Source organism: Penicillium canescens (assembly GCF_028828765.1).
Source record: "Penicillium canescens strain IBT 15451 chromosome Unknown utg000001l_segment0_segment0, whole genome shotgun sequence".
Classification (NCBI taxonomy): domain Eukaryota; kingdom Fungi; phylum Ascomycota; class Eurotiomycetes; order Eurotiales; family Aspergillaceae; genus Penicillium; species Penicillium canescens.
In genome coordinates this window covers 3,000,346-3,021,054 of record NW_026703963.1, presented here as the reverse complement: position 1 = coordinate 3,021,054, position 20,709 = coordinate 3,000,346, and the positions used below count along the sequence as shown (strand labels likewise).

General features: G+C 49.8%; 6 protein-coding genes across 6 annotated transcripts; 4 read left to right on the top strand and 2 right to left on the bottom strand.

The window, feature by feature from the left end:
- Window positions 1–3,297: 3,297 nt before the first annotated feature.
- N7446_001126 (sulfatase domain protein) lies at window positions 3,298–6,011 on the bottom strand (the record flags this gene model as incomplete). Its single annotated transcript, XM_058509893.1, has 2 exons — window positions 3,298–5,614; window positions 5,692–6,011. The coding sequence occupies 2 exons, from the start codon at window positions 6,009–6,011 to the stop codon at window positions 3,298–3,300; spliced, it is 2,637 nt and encodes an 878-aa protein (XP_058378872.1).
- A 276-nt stretch (window positions 6,012–6,287) lies between these two features.
- On the top strand, window positions 6,288–7,484 carry N7446_001125 (uncharacterized protein; the record flags this gene model as incomplete). Its single annotated transcript, XM_058509892.1, has 1 exon — window positions 6,288–7,484. The coding sequence occupies one exon, from the start codon at window positions 6,288–6,290 to the stop codon at window positions 7,482–7,484; it is 1,197 nt and encodes a 398-aa protein (XP_058378871.1).
- A 1,038-nt stretch (window positions 7,485–8,522) lies between these two features.
- N7446_001124 (uncharacterized protein) lies at window positions 8,523–9,406 on the top strand (the record flags this gene model as incomplete). Its single annotated transcript, XM_058509891.1, has 2 exons — window positions 8,523–8,962; window positions 9,010–9,406. 2 exons carry the CDS (start codon window positions 8,523–8,525, stop codon window positions 9,404–9,406), a joined length of 837 nt encoding a protein of 278 aa, XP_058378870.1.
- A 602-nt stretch (window positions 9,407–10,008) lies between these two features.
- N7446_001123 (uncharacterized protein) lies at window positions 10,009–10,591 on the top strand (the record flags this gene model as incomplete). Its single annotated transcript, XM_058509890.1, has 3 exons — window positions 10,009–10,074; window positions 10,177–10,302; window positions 10,382–10,591. The coding sequence occupies 3 exons, from the start codon at window positions 10,009–10,011 to the stop codon at window positions 10,589–10,591; spliced, it is 402 nt and encodes a 133-aa protein (XP_058378869.1).
- A 644-nt stretch (window positions 10,592–11,235) lies between these two features.
- On the bottom strand, window positions 11,236–13,324 carry ugd1 (UDP-glucose dehydrogenase; the record flags this gene model as incomplete). Its single annotated transcript, XM_058509889.1, has 3 exons — window positions 11,236–12,474; window positions 12,525–13,030; window positions 13,102–13,324. The coding sequence occupies 3 exons, from the start codon at window positions 13,322–13,324 to the stop codon at window positions 11,236–11,238; spliced, it is 1,968 nt and encodes a 655-aa protein (XP_058378868.1).
- A 4,685-nt stretch (window positions 13,325–18,009) lies between these two features.
- On the top strand, window positions 18,010–18,981 carry N7446_001121 (uncharacterized protein; the record flags this gene model as incomplete). Its single annotated transcript, XM_058509888.1, has 2 exons — window positions 18,010–18,320; window positions 18,393–18,981. The coding sequence occupies 2 exons, from the start codon at window positions 18,010–18,012 to the stop codon at window positions 18,979–18,981; spliced, it is 900 nt and encodes a 299-aa protein (XP_058378867.1).
- Between the last annotated feature and the right edge of the window lie 1,728 nt (window positions 18,982–20,709).

Below are 20,709 nucleotides of genomic sequence, written 5' to 3'. Positions count from 1 at the left end.
AGAGCTCGGGTGGAAACCCCGGCCCATATTTCTCTCTTTTCTCTCAGGTGCGAGGTCGGTGGGATCGATTTGCATGGCATTGACATAGTAGTGACGTCCTTTTTGTCCCTAAGTGGACATGAGCTTCAGCTTTCGGGCTCACGATCTGCCCTCCACCTCTTGCCATTGCTGGATGGGCCGCAGAGTTGGATCTCTCGCTATAGTAGCAAGTGGAGAAGCCAAGGGACATTGGCCCTTCCCAAGGACGCGAATGCGGTCATTCATCCTTCTTTTGGAAACATCCAAACTTCAACCTTGCATGAAATGGACCCGGACCAGGCTGGTGGTGAGGCATAATAGTCCAATGACGGACAAATGCAACGGGATAAAGGCGCCTGTGGATTGCAGCAGCATCCCGTGTCACAGCTCGTTTGATAGGAACGTGGATCACTGCAAGACTACCTGCATGAAGATGGAGAGGGCTGGCATGTGTGCTCCTCAATGGCCGTCGAGACCCATTTTTCGTCAGCAGCGGCACAAGTCAGGAGTATTCATTAATCCACTCCAGCGAAAACGAAATGACCCTTGCTGGTAAACTAGTTGTCGGAGTCTCCGTTAGTTTCGACAAGATACATCTTCAGCTGTGACTTTGGCGCCTGGATCCAGGAGCGCAAGTATGAGATCTCCGTGCGCGCGTTGTGGCTGGCTGACGACATGCGATTTTCCGCCATCTATGGTTGCGGGTCCCGACCCTTCCGTCCGTCGCACGGGTAACCAATGGACATACCATCGCTGGAAAAGCGGACATTTCGAGCGAACTGTCAATCGATTGGCCTTGAGCTAGCCCATCCTGGCGAGTCATCGCCACTCCTCGCGCGGGGGAGTTTGCCTGCTATTGCCGATCGATGGACTGTCAAGAACCATGCATGATTCAGTACTGACGCAAGAGATCCACTTGGATGAGTCCTGCCTCGATCTGTGCAGAATTAGCTTCCAATGTCATGTATGTTGACACGAGGGGTTGACAATCCTTTCCACCGTCGTTCCAGCGTCGTTGGAAACATACCAGGTCAGTGTATAGCCGGCAATCCAAGATCCCGAGGAGCTCCGGAGATATTGAAAAGGGAGGGTGGCTGGGTCTATTCAGTCTAGTTCGACGAGGTGCATTAGGTTGATGGGTCGTGTGGAGGTGAACGAGGAACAGGTGCATCACGGACATTTAGTGGCCGGCTGAAGAACGGATTCGCTCCGACAGAGTGGGGCACTTGTAACATTAGTTTTGTACATGTATATTTAGTAGATGCCGCCTGGCAAGACATCTGTGTGTTTCGCTCCTTGACGTGAATCCTAGAATTCCAAATCTTTCGTTCTGTACTTTTGAAAGCTGCAAGAATCCCTGGCATGTACATGATGTACTTATAGGCTTACTTTGTGGACACGTCACCACTCATCAGATCCAACACTTTCTGTTCGCAAATTTTTTTTCTCTTTTTTTTATACAGAAGAAAGGATATCCACTTGGAGATATCCTATTCCATATGATTTGACCCGTGAACGCAATTGATCAGCATGACTCGATCCAGTTCGTGGGGTTTGGTATTACCGAAGTTGCCGAGAACGAAAGTGGCAGATGTCAAAAGATACACTGCATCTCTCCTCGAACCCTTCTCCAGTACTGATTTCCCTCATATATCAAACATAAGCTAGGCCCGATTACATGTAGTAAGATGATTCTACTGCATATGCCAATACGACAAACCACCATGTGAGGGGTACATGTATTGTAGATGTAAGATGAGACCCACACTATTCGGGAGTCACGGCTGCTGAACTTGGTCAGAACCACTATAATGGTATGAACGGGCTATAACTAGAGTATGCACACTTTGGTGCTGTCAATAGGCCAAAGCGCCCAATCCGATCTATACGGGAAGCATCCCGTCTCCTGTTTCTATTCCCAACTCTCGCATCTAAGTGTGATCTATACGCTTGGACTGTCGGCTATTTCAGCCGAAACTGTGTCTCACGTTCTGATTCTATTTTGGTCCTGTCAAATTGCTATATCATTTAAAATGAGTACGTAAAGTATCAACGCTGTCCATTTGGCTGTACTCCGTACTCCGTACTATAGAGATGAATCTACTGCAGCATGTTGGATCTTCCACGATGACTATATTGTGTGCAGATATCATGAATTAGTGCGGGGAAAAGCCGTTTCGGGTGGTTCGCATTGCCTGCAGTGCCTCTGCAGTAAGATAACGCCCAATTCCCGTACTATACTCTGTAGACTCTGTCCTCTTAGGCGCAATGCATCACATGGTGCTAATTTATCTCCAGTACGTCTTAGAAAATTTCTGTGCCCAGGTGCAAAAGTCTGGTAATGCTACAGTGTTTTGAGATCTCTATTGTGTGCAAGTGCCGGAAATTACCGGAGGGTAACCAGCCCCTATTGCGTTATGTCTGCAACAGCTCTGAATTACTGGCACGGAGTAATTCACTCAACCTCGGAACATTGCTCTTATGTACTCTACTGAAATAGGTTGGCCTTTCCAAGGTGTAGTTCGCAAGGGTCGGCCCGAAACCTACCAACCTTGCAGATATATATATACAATTACCCAACGTACACAATAGCAGTTAATGTCTGCGCCTGTATCCAAACCTAGCATAACCAATGATTTCTTATATTTGGGATCTAAATCACGAATACAATACCTCAAGCTGAGAGACTGAAAGGTTTGACGCTGATATCCTGCACGTGCAGCTAGGCCGAATCCAACCATCACATCATCTACGAGTCATGTACACATAGCTTGTTTGGACCACGCGTTGTTCCATGCATTAGTTCTGACTTGAAAACGTTTCAACTACAGGGTCTCCAGTTTACGCGTCAAGCAGTAGTGAAAGAAAAAACCCATATTTTCATTGAACCAGAATGCATATGCGAATACCAAGTACAAAAAAGGGGATAGACTGGATATATACACAAGAACATGAAGGAAAATCGCTTCTACTCCGAACGACCTGCCGTCTTGATGCGGATCGGGAGATGTTTTGAAACATGAGCGCGCCTCAACTTCGAGGCTATGCCCAGCCAGACCGGCACGGCCAGGCTGTCGCGATGGTACAACAGATATCTACTGCATGTCTCATAATCCCGACCCTGTGATGTCCAGGATCCAGCTCCGTGGCGACCGGATTGGACTCTGGGCTGTGCGGGTGACATAATATCGTCGCTCAGAGTGCCCGTTCCAAAGAGGACACATGGCATGCAAGTATATTAAAATAGATGAGATGATAAATGTGAATATGCCAACCAGCTCATGCGGCCGATTCTGTTTTGTTCTTCTCCGCTTCTGGAGAGAAGCGCCAGCGGTCCCAGTTCTCCGTCACCCACCAATTGGCGACGTAAGCGGCGTTGTAGAGCCAGTTGAGAGCGTCTTCGTCGTAGCGCTTGATGATCGTCGAAGCCAAATCCGGCAGACTGAAGCGCTCGATCGGGCTTAGCTCATTGGGATCCTTGGAGAGATCGGAGAATCGCCATTCGACATCGTTTACCAGGGGAATGACAAGACGGAATTCTGGTCGCGCGGCGGACCGCACCGAGAGCCATGAACCGCCAGTGTTCATGACTGTGAAGTGCCAGGCTTGGCGACCATCTTGCTCAGTGATCTGTGGGCGGATCAGGGATTGTCCTTCGTAGAGGGATCGGAGGTCCCGGGCGGCCTTGGTGCTGTCCTCACTGAGGGAGGCCGACTCAATCAGCAAGTCGATGATACTGGGAACAATCTGGCTGCTGATGACCGGGCTGTCAATCTCAATGGGAGGCAACTTGGGGTGGGCAAGCACAATGGGAACTTGGAAACTGCCAATGTGAGGGTTGTCGTAGGGAGTGACACCACCGTCATTCGGAAGGGAGAGACCGTGGTCTCCAGCCATGACGAACAGGGTCTCATCTGCGATTCCCTTCTCCTCCAGGATGTCGATGATCTCGGATAACCAATCATCCACGTACCCAACCGAGTTCAGGTATCGGTTCAGGTCGTTGTTGGGACCTGCCGATGAGCCCATGATCTCGTCAAAGTCATCGTTGGGAACTCCCCACGGGTGGTGGGTGGTACTGGTGAGGTGGGTGAGGAACAAACGTTCATGGTTGGCCTCGGCGTCGTCAATGGCATCGCGAATGTATTCACGGAGCTCCTGTTCCACAAAGCCGTAATAGTTTACCTCCTTGGATGTCACCGGATAGTGCTTGGCAGTCGGCTTGGTGATGGTCTCCTTGGTTTGCTTGTCATGGAATCCCAACACCGGAGTCAACTTCTCCTGGTTGTCATAGGTTTCGGTGACCGACATCATGAACATGGGGTGCCACGGCCACTTGGTGAAGTCGTCGGACTCACTGCTGATATCGGGCTGCTTGCTAAACATGTTGAAGACGTGGGCCAAGCACGGCTGGTAAACGTGGTGCTCAAACTCGCGGTTGAAGTCCGCGACCAGTGGGGAGAGACCACAGAGACTGCCCGCCAGACTCTTCAGGGTGTAAGTCGACGTGGTGACCGCGTTCTTGGCACTCACACCACCGTAGGCCTTGCGAGGGAAGCGGGTATCCTCATGGTCAAATCCATTGGGGAAGTTGGTCAGATACTCGGCCGTGCGGGTGAGGTTGGACAGGCGGTCCTGGACCGCGGGAGGAATCTTCTTATCCTTCCACGTTTCGGCGATGCGCTTGTACATGAACTCATCCTTCTTCAGCGGGAAGATATCGGCGCGGGCACTCTCCAACTTCAAAAATACCACGTGCTTAATCTTGACATCGCCGCTGGCCAGGGCATTGTGGATCTCCTCCAGCACCGGCTTGTTCAGGTTCGAGATATGCAATGGATCCTCCCGCGGGTTGTAGTGCAGAGCCAAGGGGTCTGTCGGATCCCAGTCCGTGAAACCCTCTGGGGCCGGGTTCGGTATCCATCCCCATCGGGGCGGGGGGTGCAATGCAGAGAGACCTTCCAGATGACCAAAGTAGTCTGGCATGCCGGTGGTGTCGACGGGAGAGTTTCGGTGAGCGCCCTCCACGATGGTGGTCAATGGCAACGTTGTCGAGAGGTACATGTACACTGGGTCGGAGGGTCGCAGGAAGCGGAGGAGGAGGAACAGACTGAACAAAGTGAGGACGAGGGCCCGTTGTGGCACCCCATCGGTCACCCGCTTGTTCTCCGGGAGCGGGTTGGGGAGCTGGGTGTTCAACAAGGTGTCCGATTCCTCCTCGTCGCTGAGGTCCGCATTGTCTTCCAGGGCGATCTGTTCGTAGATTTGGGGGTCCGGAAGGGATTCATGACGAGTCCGAGGCCAGACTCGTTGGACGAATGGCTCCACGTGTGGTCGCACGCGCGCCGCCACCCACCGGATGGGCCACGCCCACACATGCAGGATTCCTCCCGTGATGGCATGGATGGGACGAGCGGCGAACAGCGACACGGTCAACAGGATGCCTTCGACAATGAGGAAACCGGTCAACCCGGTGAGCAGAGTATGGATGGCGGCGGCGTCGCCGTTGAAGGATTTGGCTTGGCGCCAGTGAATTTCGGCGCCGGTGAAGACGTAAAAGGAGGCGTTGGCCGAGGCCATGAACGAGACGATCAAACTGTGCTCCCCTGATTAGCCTCTTAAGGGAACTGAGGTCGTCGACCGGGGGTCCATCAGGGGCACGTGGACACTTACCTAGCTGGGATGACCACCAAAGCCACCAGCGCGGCTCCAGGTCGCCACGCGATCTTCTGCGCGAAGATCCGGAAGAGTAACAGGATCGCGACATCCTGGAAAAAGAAAGTAAATCCCCACAGGAAGAACCGCGGGGCCGGTAGAGAGTACAAGTGAGCGTAAAGATGCAGACATTTGGCGCTGAACAACGAGAGAAAGGCCAAGGTAAAAAAGTAGCGGCGGGCAAAGTCCCACACGGCATCCAGGGTCTCAGCAGGGGAGACGCGAACACGACGAATGCCGTGACTCAAGTACGACTGGACAGCATGAACGACTTTCATGGTTTATGTACTCTCCCCCGGCATGAGGAGTTGGGAAAAAAAAGAGAAGAGAAACGGGGTTGGAGAGAGCCAGGGTCGCGTGGAGACAGGGTCGCAGTGTCTCGTTGGACCCTCCGTCCCTGCCCTCTTTTTTCCCTCTTTTCCTCCAATTGTTCCTCTTCAGCCCCCAAACGCCAAGTCTTGGCCCCGCTCCGCCGGATACGTGATTTCCTAAAAATATTCTGCCTTTTCCCTGCCTTGTTCTCTTCTGGGAAATGGTCCACCTGCCACATTACCATGTTGGGCCTTTTGGGATGGGTGTCGCTCTTGTTTGAGCCACTCGCTTTTGATATACCTCCCATTGAACCGCAACCCCGTCTCCGAGCCGAGAATCAACAGGTCATCCCCGCCCAGGGGCGCTTCGAAGATATCATCACCGGCGATTACGGCCATCCCCCGGTACTCCGTATCCATGACCGACAGGGCGTGGTGAAATGGAGTTGGGAACGGTCGGATGTCGCGCAGGATCTTCCGCCTCGTATTCGGAGCGGGCTATACAGCAATGCGAACGATGCGACCGACATGAAGTGGATGCGAGGTGGTACCAGTGTCGCTGCCATCTACAGTAACCTCATCGTCGTCATCAACCACACCCCCGATCGACCCTCCCTCGATAAGAAGATCACCTTCGCCCTCAGCAGAGACAGTCCGATGCTATGGAATGCCCACACTCTGGAACCGTTGCCAGGGGACCGCCTTGCGGTGGGCACCACCGGCCAGCGACCCTGGGACGGCATCCAAGTCTACAACATCAGCACGGCAAATCCGCTCGTCGATGAACCTCCGATCCTACAAACCATCGAGGGCCTACGCGCCATTCACGCGTTGATTTGGGATGAACAGGGCCAGATGTTGTGGGCGGCGGGGACCGATGCGGCTGCGGATGGCTCCGATCCGGTGCCTGCCCACGGCGTCATTCAGGGCTACCCTTTTGATGCCGCGACTGGTCTCCTGCGTGAAGATCAAGCCTACCGATTCCGATTCCCGCATTACTACGATATCGACACCGAATGGGGCCACGGGTACAGCTGGTGGTCAGGACCGCATGATCTGGTACCCGTCCCTAACGAGCGGGTTTTCCTCGTCTCCAACGACATCGGCCTGCACGCTTTTGACATTCCGACGATGCAGTTCACTGCTGCCTACGAGGAGGTTATCGATAAATATATGCCTGGCTTCGAATGCACCACCAACGATCGCCATGGGATCAACCGCCAAGGCAAATACGAAGAGCTGCCCCAGTCGGACCTGAAAGGGTTCAGCCTGGCCCCCGATGGCAGCTTCTTATACGTGCAGTCTCTCTGGCAACTCTTCCGCGGCAACCACACGAGTCTTGTTGTGGATGGCGTGCGCCATGAGATCAGACAGGGGGACGAGATCTATCGGTCGCGTTTCTTTGCTGACATTGATGGCTGGCCCAAACCGAAGACGTAGACTATTCTGGAGTCGCGAGCCTTTCAACACTGGCTTGTACATTTACGACATACCTAATCCTGACGTATTCATAATCAGCATCCTGAACGCTAAACGGCACAGTGCTTATCCTGGCGAAGCAATGTGTCCCGCTTGGCGTGCGGCATCCTTTAGCCACCTACCTAACCTCGCATCAATTGAGGGGAGTTTTGGAAGGATTTTATAGAGTTGGCGTCCGGTTTTCCATTGTTACAACCACATTTATATATCCAATAAATCGCTGTATAAATTTTCATACTCTGTAACCTACTGTAAATGTGCTCGTCCCAAATCACGGTATGTCTATGGGGGCGCTTCCATAGGGCTAAACTAACCGTATCCCGTTTCGTTATCTCAAGGTGCCAAGCCCACATACGCAAGAGGCTTTGTGTCAGAGATTCATTGGCCGTAGATGTCGCGATTTTGCCCCTGTTTCAGCCCGGTTATCCCGGGCCCCCTGTCTCACTTGTAGTTCTCCTTAAATCACTCTCCGTATAGCCGCCCTATACGGCACGGAAATATCTGTAGATTATCCAGACGAGATTGACGCTTGCACCGTTACAGAAAATCTATCTCAAACCTCAAAGCATCCTATACCTATTACAGTTATTCTGTCATTGAAGTCCTTTCTTGGCACTACAGCTGTGGATAACAGTATAAGACTTGCTTCTGTAGACCAGTATCGTATCTGCAAACAAGCCAAACAGACCACTCTGCTTAGTACCCTCAGTCCCGCATATCCAGCGCTTAATGCTGTGGTTAAGGGGAGAGTATACATAGAAACCCGGCATACTCCGTACAATATGTTCATGTATGTTCAGTCTTAGCGCCACCAATAGCAGTCCACCACGTTTCGACATTCAACAGTCACCATCTTGCTTTGAGCCCAGATAGGTGCAATCTTGTGGTCACGATGTTCTCACCTAATATCCGCAGAGCTTGATAGAGTTACCTAGCATCTTATTTCTCCTGATATCCATCTGCGTCGCTTGAAGGACTCTGCCGTCCCATCCTACACACATGGACCCCTTCAGTATCTCCGTCGGCGCTATTGGGATCACAGAATTTGCTCTATCCAGCATTAGTAAACTTCGGGGAATCCTTGATGGCCTCGACGAAGCGAACGATGTGATGCAAGACGTGACCTTTGAGTTAGAAGCTATACGGCATCCACTCTCCATCCTCGAGGATCTCCAGATTTCTGATGAACCAACATATCTTGCAGCAAAACGGGATCTGGAGAGAACCGGCGTTGCTGAAGCAGTGAACAAATGCGGGCAGGCATGCGACAAGTTTTCAAAGAGGCTCGAGAAATGGACGAAGCATTCTAATACCACGGAGCTTTCCATCCGGGATCGACTGTCGGTCGGCTTATGGAACAGAGAGAAGATCCGGACGTTCAGGATGCAGGTCCATTCTTGTCAGTCGATTGTCCAGTTTGCTATCGACAGCGCCCAGTTGTACGTGATCTAATCAATGCTAGAAAACATGTGCTAATCCATCGAAGAATCATCCTAGTACGGTCCGAAAATGCGTCCAAAACTAAACGGCAAGAGACTGAGAAACAACTACGAGTCCTCGAGACTGCTATCCAGAAGCACATCGAGCTCACAAAAATACAACAAGACGAAGCTTTGCAGCGCAGGAAGGACCTTGGAAGCCTAGAGGACGAAGATGAGGAAGACGACGGCCAGCGAACTCTGGCCATTCGAGAGACCGAAGAGCAATCCCGTTTACTAGAAGCCGACCAATCTGCCTCTGGCATTGTTTCCCAAATACTCTCGACATTGTCTGTCCCACGTGGCAATACATATACCATCGATTTCTCAAATAGTCACAATCATGGGGGTCTACAGATCGGTCACAGCGCAGGTACGATCAATTGGAATGGCAGTCGCACCTAAGGGATAGCCATATAATGGATCTGTTATCCACCAGGGGTCATAAATGTGTATACAGTGCCATGAAGTATTGGACAGGACACGAAAGCCTCGATGTGAGTACATTATTTCACGCGTTGTTTCGCCCTCCTTTGGCCTCTCTTTTTCCACCTCCTTTCTGCCCATTTTCGTGTGCCTCGGGTTAATCATGTAGATTGTATAAACGTGACTGTATGAGAAGGGAGGGAAGTGGGACGTTGTGGGAATGGGTATTAATATTTAGAGGCATAAGCCATAAGTCCTTCGACACCTCAAACTGTATATGACCTAGATGATTAGCCCGAGGGTTGGCAATGCTAAATAGTACCATTGACCGCGATTGCAATTAATATTTTTTATTTTTCGAATGTTGATTTTTGTAAACGGATTAATAATTACTGGTCCCACGCTATAATTGAAGCCTGGAGAAAAGGAATTAAAAACCTAATTTCCAAACATCATAAAAGCGCGTATCGATGGACTTGGAATGAATCTCCACCATGGGGTTGGGCTAAGTTGAAGCACACCGCCTATTACAGTACATCTCGGAACTTGGGACACCAGGTTCGAGATGTACTGAATATATTATGGCGTTGCTTTCCAAACCCGAGCCCATCAGGGCAACATCTCGAGCGGCTGCCGAGTCCGGGGCTGTGATCATGTGACCAGCCAAAGTCAATGACTCATCCATCGCTACTTTCAAAATTTCTTGCTAGACAACAACAGAAATTCACACTACAGTAGCACATCAACAGCTAACGTTGATTGCTGGTGTTTTCGTCCTTAGCTATGGGCATACCAATTTCTTGGCTGTACTGTCATTGCGGGACGGCGGCTTAGCATTTAGCCGAACCTTATGCTCCTCTGACAGCTGGCGCTGGGTATGAAGAGCTACCACACTTGCTCGTTCCGTTTACACTATTGTATTTATACCGATAACGTGTCGTAAGTTAGCTGTAGTTATTGCAGCAATCCTACAACACTACAGCCCCTAGCCCTTTGGCAACGTTACGGGGTCTGGGCTTTCCAACATCCTCAGTGCATTTTCTCTGGGTCTTCTCTATTATCTTGGCGGAATGGAATTCGATAGCAGTGCAAAGATATATTCTGCGCTCCTGCTTCCGTCACCACTATGTTTGTGTCCTTCGCCCTTTTAAATCAACCGAATAAAACGACTTGTGGAATCGCCATCGTCGTTTTCACCCTCTATATTATCTCTACTGGCTACGCCATCATAAGGACGTTCCGAAGCCTCCTCAGATGTCCAACAGTGACAGCGACGATGCAGTATCAACTGCTGGTGAGGAAACGACCAATAGGTTGGGATGGCTGATGTCAGCCTCAGAGTTGGCCTCTCTTTGGAACGCGAATCCACAACAGGAGGGTGATGACAAAAGACTCTCAAGGCCACTTTATCGACATATTTCCTAACTCCTCTTTGGTCTGCTTGCAGTCTCTCTATATGGATATATTCTCGTACGTAGTGCAGGTGCTGTCTATTGTTCTTGTATTTTTGGCTGGAAAGCTCTAATGGCCCATGCCTTTCGGATGGCAGAGATTCAACCATACCGGGATACTTTGGTGAACTGGAATACTGAGAACCCCATTTTTCTAAGGCTCTGAACCCATTTGAGTCCTATATTAACTATGGAGGTCCACTATGGTACATCTGCATATCTCACTCATCTACACGAACAGTCTAGGACATTTAAGCTCTTAGTATAACCATGATGACAGAAAACGGAACCAACCCCGCCAGTGATACTTACACTGCCTACCCGTTGGGTAAAGCTCACAGAGAGACTTTGCAAAAATTAATAGGCATCGCCCGAAGAGCCAATGCTTTCGACTCGAATACCCAATTTGGTCATCTTCTTGGTCTCTATGATGCACCGTCCATCAAACAACCATTTGGGTGTTTGCATGTTTTCAGCAATCCTCTCCCAGTCAACCTGCTTCTTGGGAATATCTTCACTCAATTTGCGCGCTGGAATGTCGCATCCATTCTGCCGCTGACAATCCGGGCAATCAGCAGCGCAATCAGGTTGAGGAATCAACCTGTCCTCGATTGATGGCGGCAAAGCTGTATTCTTGCTCTCCTCTGGTTTGGCGAGCTTAGAGATCCTCGCTTCCTGTGTAATTGTGGGAATGTTCTGACCAGAAACTGCAGATTCGGATTTCTGGTCTGAAGAAGAAACAGGGTCGCTGTTTCGGAACTCATCAAACTCTGTGACAATGAGAATCGCATTTGATGAAGCGCAGGCCTCGTATGCATCAGAGTAGACCTTCACAGCGCCACCATCGTCTCTCAAGGGCGGGGGTCCAAATGATTGGAATTGGCGAATCTCGCTCTCAACCACATAAGGGTTGCAGCAAGGGTCAAAAATTGCAATTTCTCCGGGGTTCTCATCGAGTAATGTCTTGATAATTTCAAGGGCAGGAGCTTCTCGGGTGTCTGAGGTGTTCTTCTTAAAGGCATAGCCGAGCAAGGTGATCTTCTTGCCGACCAGAGTGTTGTTTAGGCACTTGATGACACGACTGGTGAACCGGTTGCGCTGGTACTCATTCATGGTCACCACTTGGCGCCAGTATGCTCCGACCTCCTTCAATCCCAAGGACTCGGCAAGATACACGAGACTGAGGACATCCTTCTTGAAGCAACTACCGCCAAATCCAATGCCTGCCCGAAGGAACTTATCACCGACTCGAGAGTCCATTCCAATCGAAGCAGAGACTTCATTGATCTCTGCACCTGTGGCTTCACAAATGGCCGAGATACTGTTGATACTGCTAAGCCGCTGAGCCAACATAGAGTTAGCCACGAGTTTGGCTAATTCCGACGACCATATGTTTGTGGTGATGATGCGGGATCGGTTCACCCATCTAGCATAAACTTGAGCCAAGGTCTCCGCGGCGACTTGTCCCTTTTCTGTTGTTGCAGAACCGATGATGACTCGGTCGGGGTGCAATAGATCTTGGATGGCAGTTCCTGCTGCGAGGAACTCCGGGTTTGACAGAATCTCAAAGTGCACACCAGGCCGACGAACAGAAATCTATAAACTCTGTCAGTGCCGACATATAGTTATAGAGAAGTGCAACATACCATCTCCTGAATCATTTGGGCTGTCCTGCAAGGGACTGTCGATTTCTCCACAATAATCGCACCGTTTCTGGCATGTTGCACGACGTCTGCAGCCACGGCCTCAAATGCTGTCATATCAGTTGCACTACCTGCACCTGATCCTCGCATCTTGGTGGGAGTGTTGACCGCAATTATGACAATGTCCGATTCGCGTATACACTTGGCAACGTTGGCGGAAAAGAACAAGTTTGGTTTCCTGTCCAATGATGCAACTGTGCTGTTTCGCTCGCCACTCTCTTGTTCTCCTTCAGTAGAAATCTGTGGCTCTGCGGTCGCTTCGTCAGAAGAGGCTGGAGTCGAGTCTCCACGAAGCCCATCTCGTGAAATGCGAACTATCTCGGCAAGACCAGGTTCATAGATGGGAAGATGTTGAGAGTTCCATCTCCGAATCCGACGTTCGTCCTTATCCACAATGGTGACCCGAAGATGTGGGTTCTTGTACGCGATAACAGCTGCAGTTGGTCCACCTTTTCGAGAGTTAGCATATCTATCCTGTCGGGAGGTATGGCAGCATCATTGCGAATAGATTTGGACGTACCGACATATCCTGCGCCAACACAGCAAATACTCCGAACGCGTGAGACACTGGTGATAGATTCTGGATCGCTGTCTTCCGTCACGGTGGTTCTGCTGCCGTTGGATTCTTCGTCAAGCTCATCTGTCCCACCATTCAGACTGTCATCAGGGGTTGTCGGCACAGTCGAGGCATCCACTGAGATGACCGTCTCAGAATAGCCAACTGAGCCCGGAACTAAAGCCATCGCGTGCAGGATTGAGGACTCCTGACGGCTTGGAGGGACGCTGGAGGTGAAAGATCAAGTAGGGGTGAAGCGTCTCAATAAGAGAGACATACGTGTAAGTTCACTCAAGAACCCGGGGAATTAAGCAGGAAATATGGTGGCTTATTGCTAATTTTGGTTCCTTCAATTGCCAAGGTAACATTCATGAGATCCAAATTAATGAATCGGAGGGACGGAGAGGAGCATCCTCCCGTATACCTCACTAGATACCCCAGGGACGGTTCCACGCATCGATCCATTACTCCGTACAGCATTGAGATATATCCGTGTTCTAATTATACGACCATTTGAAATACCGCGGTATTGCATAATTTGGGGTTTTGGGACCGCGATGAAGATCGTGAATGCATGCGATTGGAAGCACCCCCTTACTCGTTGTCTTGGGATCGGCGTGGATTCGTGCATGTTTTCATACCGAGTCGGATAGCAGAAGTATACGTAGTCTCTATGCTGCTGACGTTGCACCTGCACTCAAATTCATGATCCTTACTCTCTGGTTGGAACGGCCATGACATCATATCTTGCTTCCTTCCCATCATCCTCGGGTAAATATCACCATAATGGGTCCGATTAAGCCAGTTCCAATAAACGAAATGACAAGTGGACTAAGTAGACTATAAAGAGATAAGGAAGCGTGAAATTGTATTTCGAGGTATTGAGCTGGGACTAATGAGTTTGGCGGCCCAGCTCGCGGACGAATCCCGGGGCTTCCGTCGAACATGTGCTGAAAGAACTCCGATAATATCCATCGCAGCCACTTTCAAGGGAAATTAAAGGAATCCGAGAAAAGGGGTCTATTGAAATCCAAGCTGCATGTATTCAGTAGGATCGTTACTCCATGCTTAGGTATGATACTCTACTTGTACAACCTCTTGACTGGGATCGCAGGATCGTCGGATCCCCCGGTTTCTCAGCCTTAAAGGTCGGTGGGTCTTTCGTCTTCTCGTTGATCCTCGAGGCTAACCAGACGTGGCTTTGGTCGACTCTCAAATTCAATATACGGTCTTGCACTGTGTCCACAGCCGTTGGCCTTTTTTTACGGCCGCTTCGCCATTGGGTTTTATTCTCATTCCGGGATCTATACGCAAATTGTCGGATAGGGATGCCAACGGTCTAACTGCCATCCAATTCTCGGCCATCAACCCCACACGGGTCAGAGTATAACACGTGCGCTCGGGAATGGTGTTCGTATGTTCTTAGGGTCCACCCCTCAGACACTGGAGAGAAATGATCGTCGCGATCACTCCGCCATACAGAATAATGTCTCTCCTTATTTACAGGGAGTATGCGTTTAGACCCGCCATTGTACGCCCGGTGTTACACGAATATGCCTCCTTTCTTGGGCTCTGTGGCTGAGTTAAAAGGGAAATACTTAGAATTTTGAGCGTGACCCCAGCATACTTTGGGTGAAATAGTATCGTATTAATGTACAATTTCCATCGTTATAACCCTGGTCCTCTGTAAATAACTCCTATGACGTGGTGGCTCTTCATTTCTTGGAATCGAGCTCTACCTTGCTATATGATGCACAACCAGCCAGCACAAGGAGAATACCTGAGCCATTCAAAAGATCGACTGTGAAGTCCTTGGAAACAAAGATTCCCATGGCTAGAGTGAGTGCCTGCTTGAGGTTTCCGCAAACTGAAATTGTGAGAGCACCTGCAAGCTTGTTTGTCTGGAAAGAAGACACGTTCAGCAAAAAGCCAATAGGCCATTTCCGAGAAAGAATGCAATAATGCCTGCAGTAGCAAGTTTCGAGGACTCTGTCGCGAGCTGCGACATAGCATCTGCAGAGGCTGGAATCTCTCCTGCGATGATTGCTAGTATTAAAGGTTATATCGCAGCAAGAGGGGACATTCGAGAACAGTAGCTCCATGGACGGGAGAGCTAGAGATCCGGTGATAAGCCGGTTGGTGGTCACGGTCTATCAAACAAATCAGTCATCGTCTCCTAACCAGCATGTGCAAAAGTGTTGAGATCATGTGACCAACCAGGTCACATGACCCTGGATGATCCTGAGAGTAGTTAGTCTTAGAGGGGTCGGAGCTTCTCTCCTTCCCCGTCCGTCTCTCAACCAATAAATCCATCATTTATTGCTTGTTTCTTTCCCTTGTCAAGACGTTATGACCCCTCTGCTCTGTTTTTGAGGCTATTCACAACACGCCAAGCTTCGCGCACCCAATCCAGGGCCGCCAAGTAAGCCGTGCCGCTGACGGTGGGTCTGATCAATTTACCAGAAGCCGTGAATCTGCCCCACCCCTAAGCCCTGCACCTCTGAACTAACGAACCTTACCCAATACGGAAACAAAGAAACAAAGAGAGAATCATCAGATATTATGTCCGATGCCGCCGCCATGGACCGCGGTAGAAATGAAAGAAATGCCCCGGGTGACGACTCGAGGTATCCTGATTACGTGTTGGAGACAACTCCAACATTGATGATGAGCCGATAGGTGTAGCCGCAGGCGCCGCCCGTCATCAAGGCAGCCGTCTACCGAAAATGACAAAATATGAGCTGCCATCGATTGATAAGCTCACCGGCGAGGAAACAGACTCGTCGGATTAGGTGATGCTGGTAGAGAACTCTCTCCAGCCCATGATGCTCGGAGATCTCATTGACGCTCAGATGCCGAGACCAGAGGAGGAAAATCCACTCTATCGGAGATGGAACTTCTAGTCATCATCTATAGCCGCATAGCTGTATCTCCTGGTTGGCAAGGATGTTAGAACCAGACTGAGTGGCTTGGCCAACCGCCCAAAGTATGCCGACCAGCTCTTCGAGGAGCTAGTCAGCTATGCTAAAGGTGGTGACCGCTCAGATAACGTCCTAATTGATGCTTTCAAATTACACGACATGAAGAGAGATCACTATGGCTCTGCCGAGGAGTATATCAGTGACTACCAGAGACAAATGAACATACATATAACGACGATCCAAATTGCACCACCAGCATTTATCTCGATCGCTATCATGATCCGAGAGCTCCAGGATGAGCGATGAAAACAGCGAATTACGGGCTGCCAATGGAGAACTACTCAGAAGGAGCAACGTACAAGGAAACGAATAGCCCACGAAGGTGGCATGACTGTTTTGGAGGCTTTATCGATGGTTTCAGGACAAGAAATAGCTGATGAAGTAGGATCAGCTAGAGAAGGAGGGTCTTCGCCAACACCTATTCGGCCTCCTCAGAGAGCAAGGCAGCGGTGTAGCCTTTGTAAAATTGTAGGACATAAGAGAAATAGGTGCCCAGAGAGGTGTGAATAGCTTCATTTTCAATTATAAGACGTTGTGGTGCTGAAATATACAATTTAACGCTAGTAATAATTGGTGGGTGGCCAGCTCGCTTACCTGACCAGCTCGCATGCCGAACACATATGTTATTCGCAGTTTTTCCAACTAACTGCCTTGACCGCCACCACGAGACAAACACTCACGGCACAAAATCGTTCTAAATCTGCCTTTCTCCACCCCAGAATTCATCCGCGACAAATTCTGAGCAAGTACATGACTGAGGCCTAGATTGCTGATGACGCAAAATACAGCCCGTATTCCGTCACCACTAGGACTGTAGGCGGGGCAGGGCGGTAATACCCTGATATTGACTGGCTGTAGGCGGGCGCGTAGACATTTTCCTTGGATAGCGCAGTAGATCTAGACCCGACACCAGGCTGAGATGGGCCACCGATAATAGGGCCCGACATCCATTCTTCTGCCCGAGAATTCGACATCCTGTCGTATATTGACAATGACTTCTATATCGTTTGGTGGCGAAAATTCGGGGATCCAAGTAGGGATCAACCACGGGCCGATATACCCTCCAGCGAGTGGGTCCTAACAGCCAAGAAATCATGCCTAGCTCGGACTAATAAATGATGGCTTCCACTCCTAGACCAACCAGAACCCCGCCTAAAGCCTGTGTCAACCGTGCCGTTCCCGCATGATCCAGACTTTGCCAGCCGCGATTCGATCCCGGGGTCCAGAATAGTTCTCGTCGGTCTAGGGGGCGTTGGGTTAGGTCAATCCAGCCCTTGGCTCCCGTTGGCTGACTTTGTAACAAAAATCTCGACTTGCCATCGAATACTGCCGCTAAGTCCGACAGCAAGCGTCCGACACCTGGGTTTTCTGGGTTCATGCGAGTAATGCGGCCCACCAAGCAGAAGCAGTGGAAAAAATAGAGAATCACTTGAGGAGTGGCAGGGTGTTAGTAAATGCACGGACCGAGGTAGTGAGCGTGAAACCAATCACGTTTAATAAACACTGTTCCTCTCTTACTAGCAGAGAGGCTGAAAATGAAGCTATTCTTAGCATACAGAAACTCCAGCCTCTTCCGCTGGATTTGAGATGGGATTATCTTAGACGGAGAGATAGGCTTTGCTAGGATTCTAGTGACACGATTTATAGATGAATATGTTTTCAAAGACAGTAGGAAGAGTTTCTCAACGAGCACATCCGGCCTATTTGAAACTCGGCCCCCTAATGGCCCCATCTCACGCTAGCCATAGAGGTAGAGCCTAGCGGTCAGGCGGTGAAAAGAAATGATCCCACCCTGTTCAGGGGGATGCACCAGAACATATATTTGCATCCAAGTTTTTCTGAAGCCACTCACTCTCTCTCTCGTACGTGCTTGTCACGTCTGGGAGTTGCAATGAGTTCTTCCAGCCCTCCTACGCTGACCACAACCTTTACACCACCACCAGCATGTACTACCGATACGTGGATGATTGAGAATCTGTCAGGTACCGATTACTACACGACAACTGTAACGACGGGCCTCACTGGCTGGTGGCTCAACCTTGGCCCGACGGACTGGAGTACTTGCTTCCCTTCAGGCTATGCGCAGGCGACTGATTTTTACTACTCTCCTGGTATTTGTCCATCAGGCTATTGGACAGCCTTCCAGTCGGCCTATACTTCTAGTGGTGAGGCTGCTGAAACCCGTGCCACCTGCTGTCCAATGTGAGTGCAAGCATCCTTGATAGTTTTTATCATAGATTATGGACTTGTATTAACTTTATATTCTCCGTTTAGTAACTACAGCGTCCAGACTCGAAGCGATCTGCTTTGGTTTACCACGAACCAATGTACCTCTCGACACACCGAGCTGAGCGTTTGGACCTACACTCAAGGAGGAGTAGTTTCTAGCTTGACGACCACGGCAGACGGTATCAACGCCAAAGGGGTCTCTATTCGCTGGCGTGCCTCGGACCTTGTTACCGCCACTGCGACGAGCGTATCGCAAACCACAACTAGCACAGGAATCCGTGGTCCCACAGCAACACCAACATCAACAGCCCAGGAAACAAATTCATCTAACAGCGGGCTTTCGACAGGAGCCAAAGCAGGCATCGGTGTCGGTGTATCTTCAGGCGCCCTTCTCATATTTGCGGTGATAGTTCTGATATGGATGTTACGGCGGAAAGGCAAGAAAGAGGACCCTTCTCCCGACGCAACAGAGCCTACACACTACAACAGATATATGCCGCCCATAGAACTTGAAGATAACGAAGCACCATACGGATACACGGAAGCCAAGTACAGGGACTTAAGTAGGTCAAGGCCACTTCCTGAGCTCGACTCAGCCCCAGAACGCATTGCTACGGAGCTGCCCGCGCGATAATGTACATAGTTGCTAGATTTTAACGGGACTTATAATATGTAGATCCCATGCGAGCTCAAGCCGCTCGCACTTGCGCCTTTGAGTGCAATTAATGAGATTATTCATATTGCTTTTTTATCTTTATGATTTTCACTTTATCAAAACTCTTACACTACGTCTGTGAATTTCTAAATTCTCCGTTAATACTTACGTTTACATCCGATTCTAGCCTACAACCAAATCCTGGAGTGGGCGGGTGCCTATTAAGGCGGCACACCTACATTCAGCTACCGAATTGGTGTGGCAGATCGACTTGCGTCCATGACCAATCGGGGGAAAAGAAAAGAGAGCTAGAGCAAGTGCAACGCAAAGCGCTCGATTTAAAGAACATGAGGAAACAAAAAAACGTCAACGAGAAGTTGACTGGTTACATCTTTTACCGACTTTACTATCGACAATGCCTAAAGCATAGATATCGGCGATGACTTGGACGAAAGTATCGAAAGCTTCGTGAAACATAAGTTATCAGAGCCTTCAAATCCTATCGAAATCCCCAAATACAGCTTGAAGTCAAGAACCACAATCAAACAGAGTCTTCGCCTCCGTCCATGCCGGTGATATATCTCCCTAGGAATCTAGAATGCAACTTGTTCAGTTCCGGGCAACAGCGGGGTAGGTTGCGGATGACTGTTTGAAGCAGGACAATAATAAACTACGCAGCGATCATCAATCGTTCGAGATCTATGTGACTTATCGGGACTGTCAACAAGACGTGTAGACCCACTGCTGGAATAACGTGATCCATGGCGCCGCGCGGGCGGCACGGTGGCGCGAGCGACCCGCTGCGAGGAAAGTCTCCGCAACCTTGCCGACGGTGCTAAGATTCCCGGGCGCCAGGGGCGCCAGGACCGCAACGCTAATATATTCTATATCGTCGGGAACTGGTAGCAAGATGGAAATATCGAAAGATGGATTCTTGTCCTTGATAATGTCGATGATGATGAGCTCCTTCGCAAAACGTTAGCTACTCGGATGGAGGCCTAAGCAAACGCCTAGAAGCAAAGCCCCACGCAGCCACCGCTAAGGTACCTTACTCAAAGCTCGAATGGCTCTATCATTATCACGAGCCGGAATAAAGCAGTAGCATTAGAAATTGCCGGCCATAAGAAAAATCTGATCAATGTGCAACCAATGAATATGGCCGAGGCGTTAGTTCTAATAGAGGCTAGATCCATGTGAGGGAGGACTTGGTTCAGTTAGTGGAGGAACTTGAGTTCATGCCACTCGCGATTGTGTAAGCGGCTAGCTACATTATTCGACGGATCAAGCAGTCTGCCGCTGACTTGCTTTCTCTTATGAGCTTTCTCGACTGACAGGGCATCCCAGAGCATCTACTGTGGGTTCAAGGTGTCCAAAAAGATCACGCAAATATACGTTCTTCGGGGGAAACTGTGGACAGCTCTGGTGAAGAGGATACAGATAGTTCGTCTGAATGCGACCTAGATAACGATTTTGAGAGCGATATTGCGACCCTCAGAGACTATACGTTCATCGCTACTAGTGAAAATAGCATGGTGTTCACGATGTATCGACTAGTGCAACTTAAGGTACGCACATGGTTGAAAACATATGGTCTAGAGGATGAGTGGAAAGAAAGATTTATTAACAATCTACGTGCTGACTTCCCAACCGGTGAATATGAAAATTGGGAGAGATGCCGATCACTCTTCCCGCATGTTAGATTAGCGG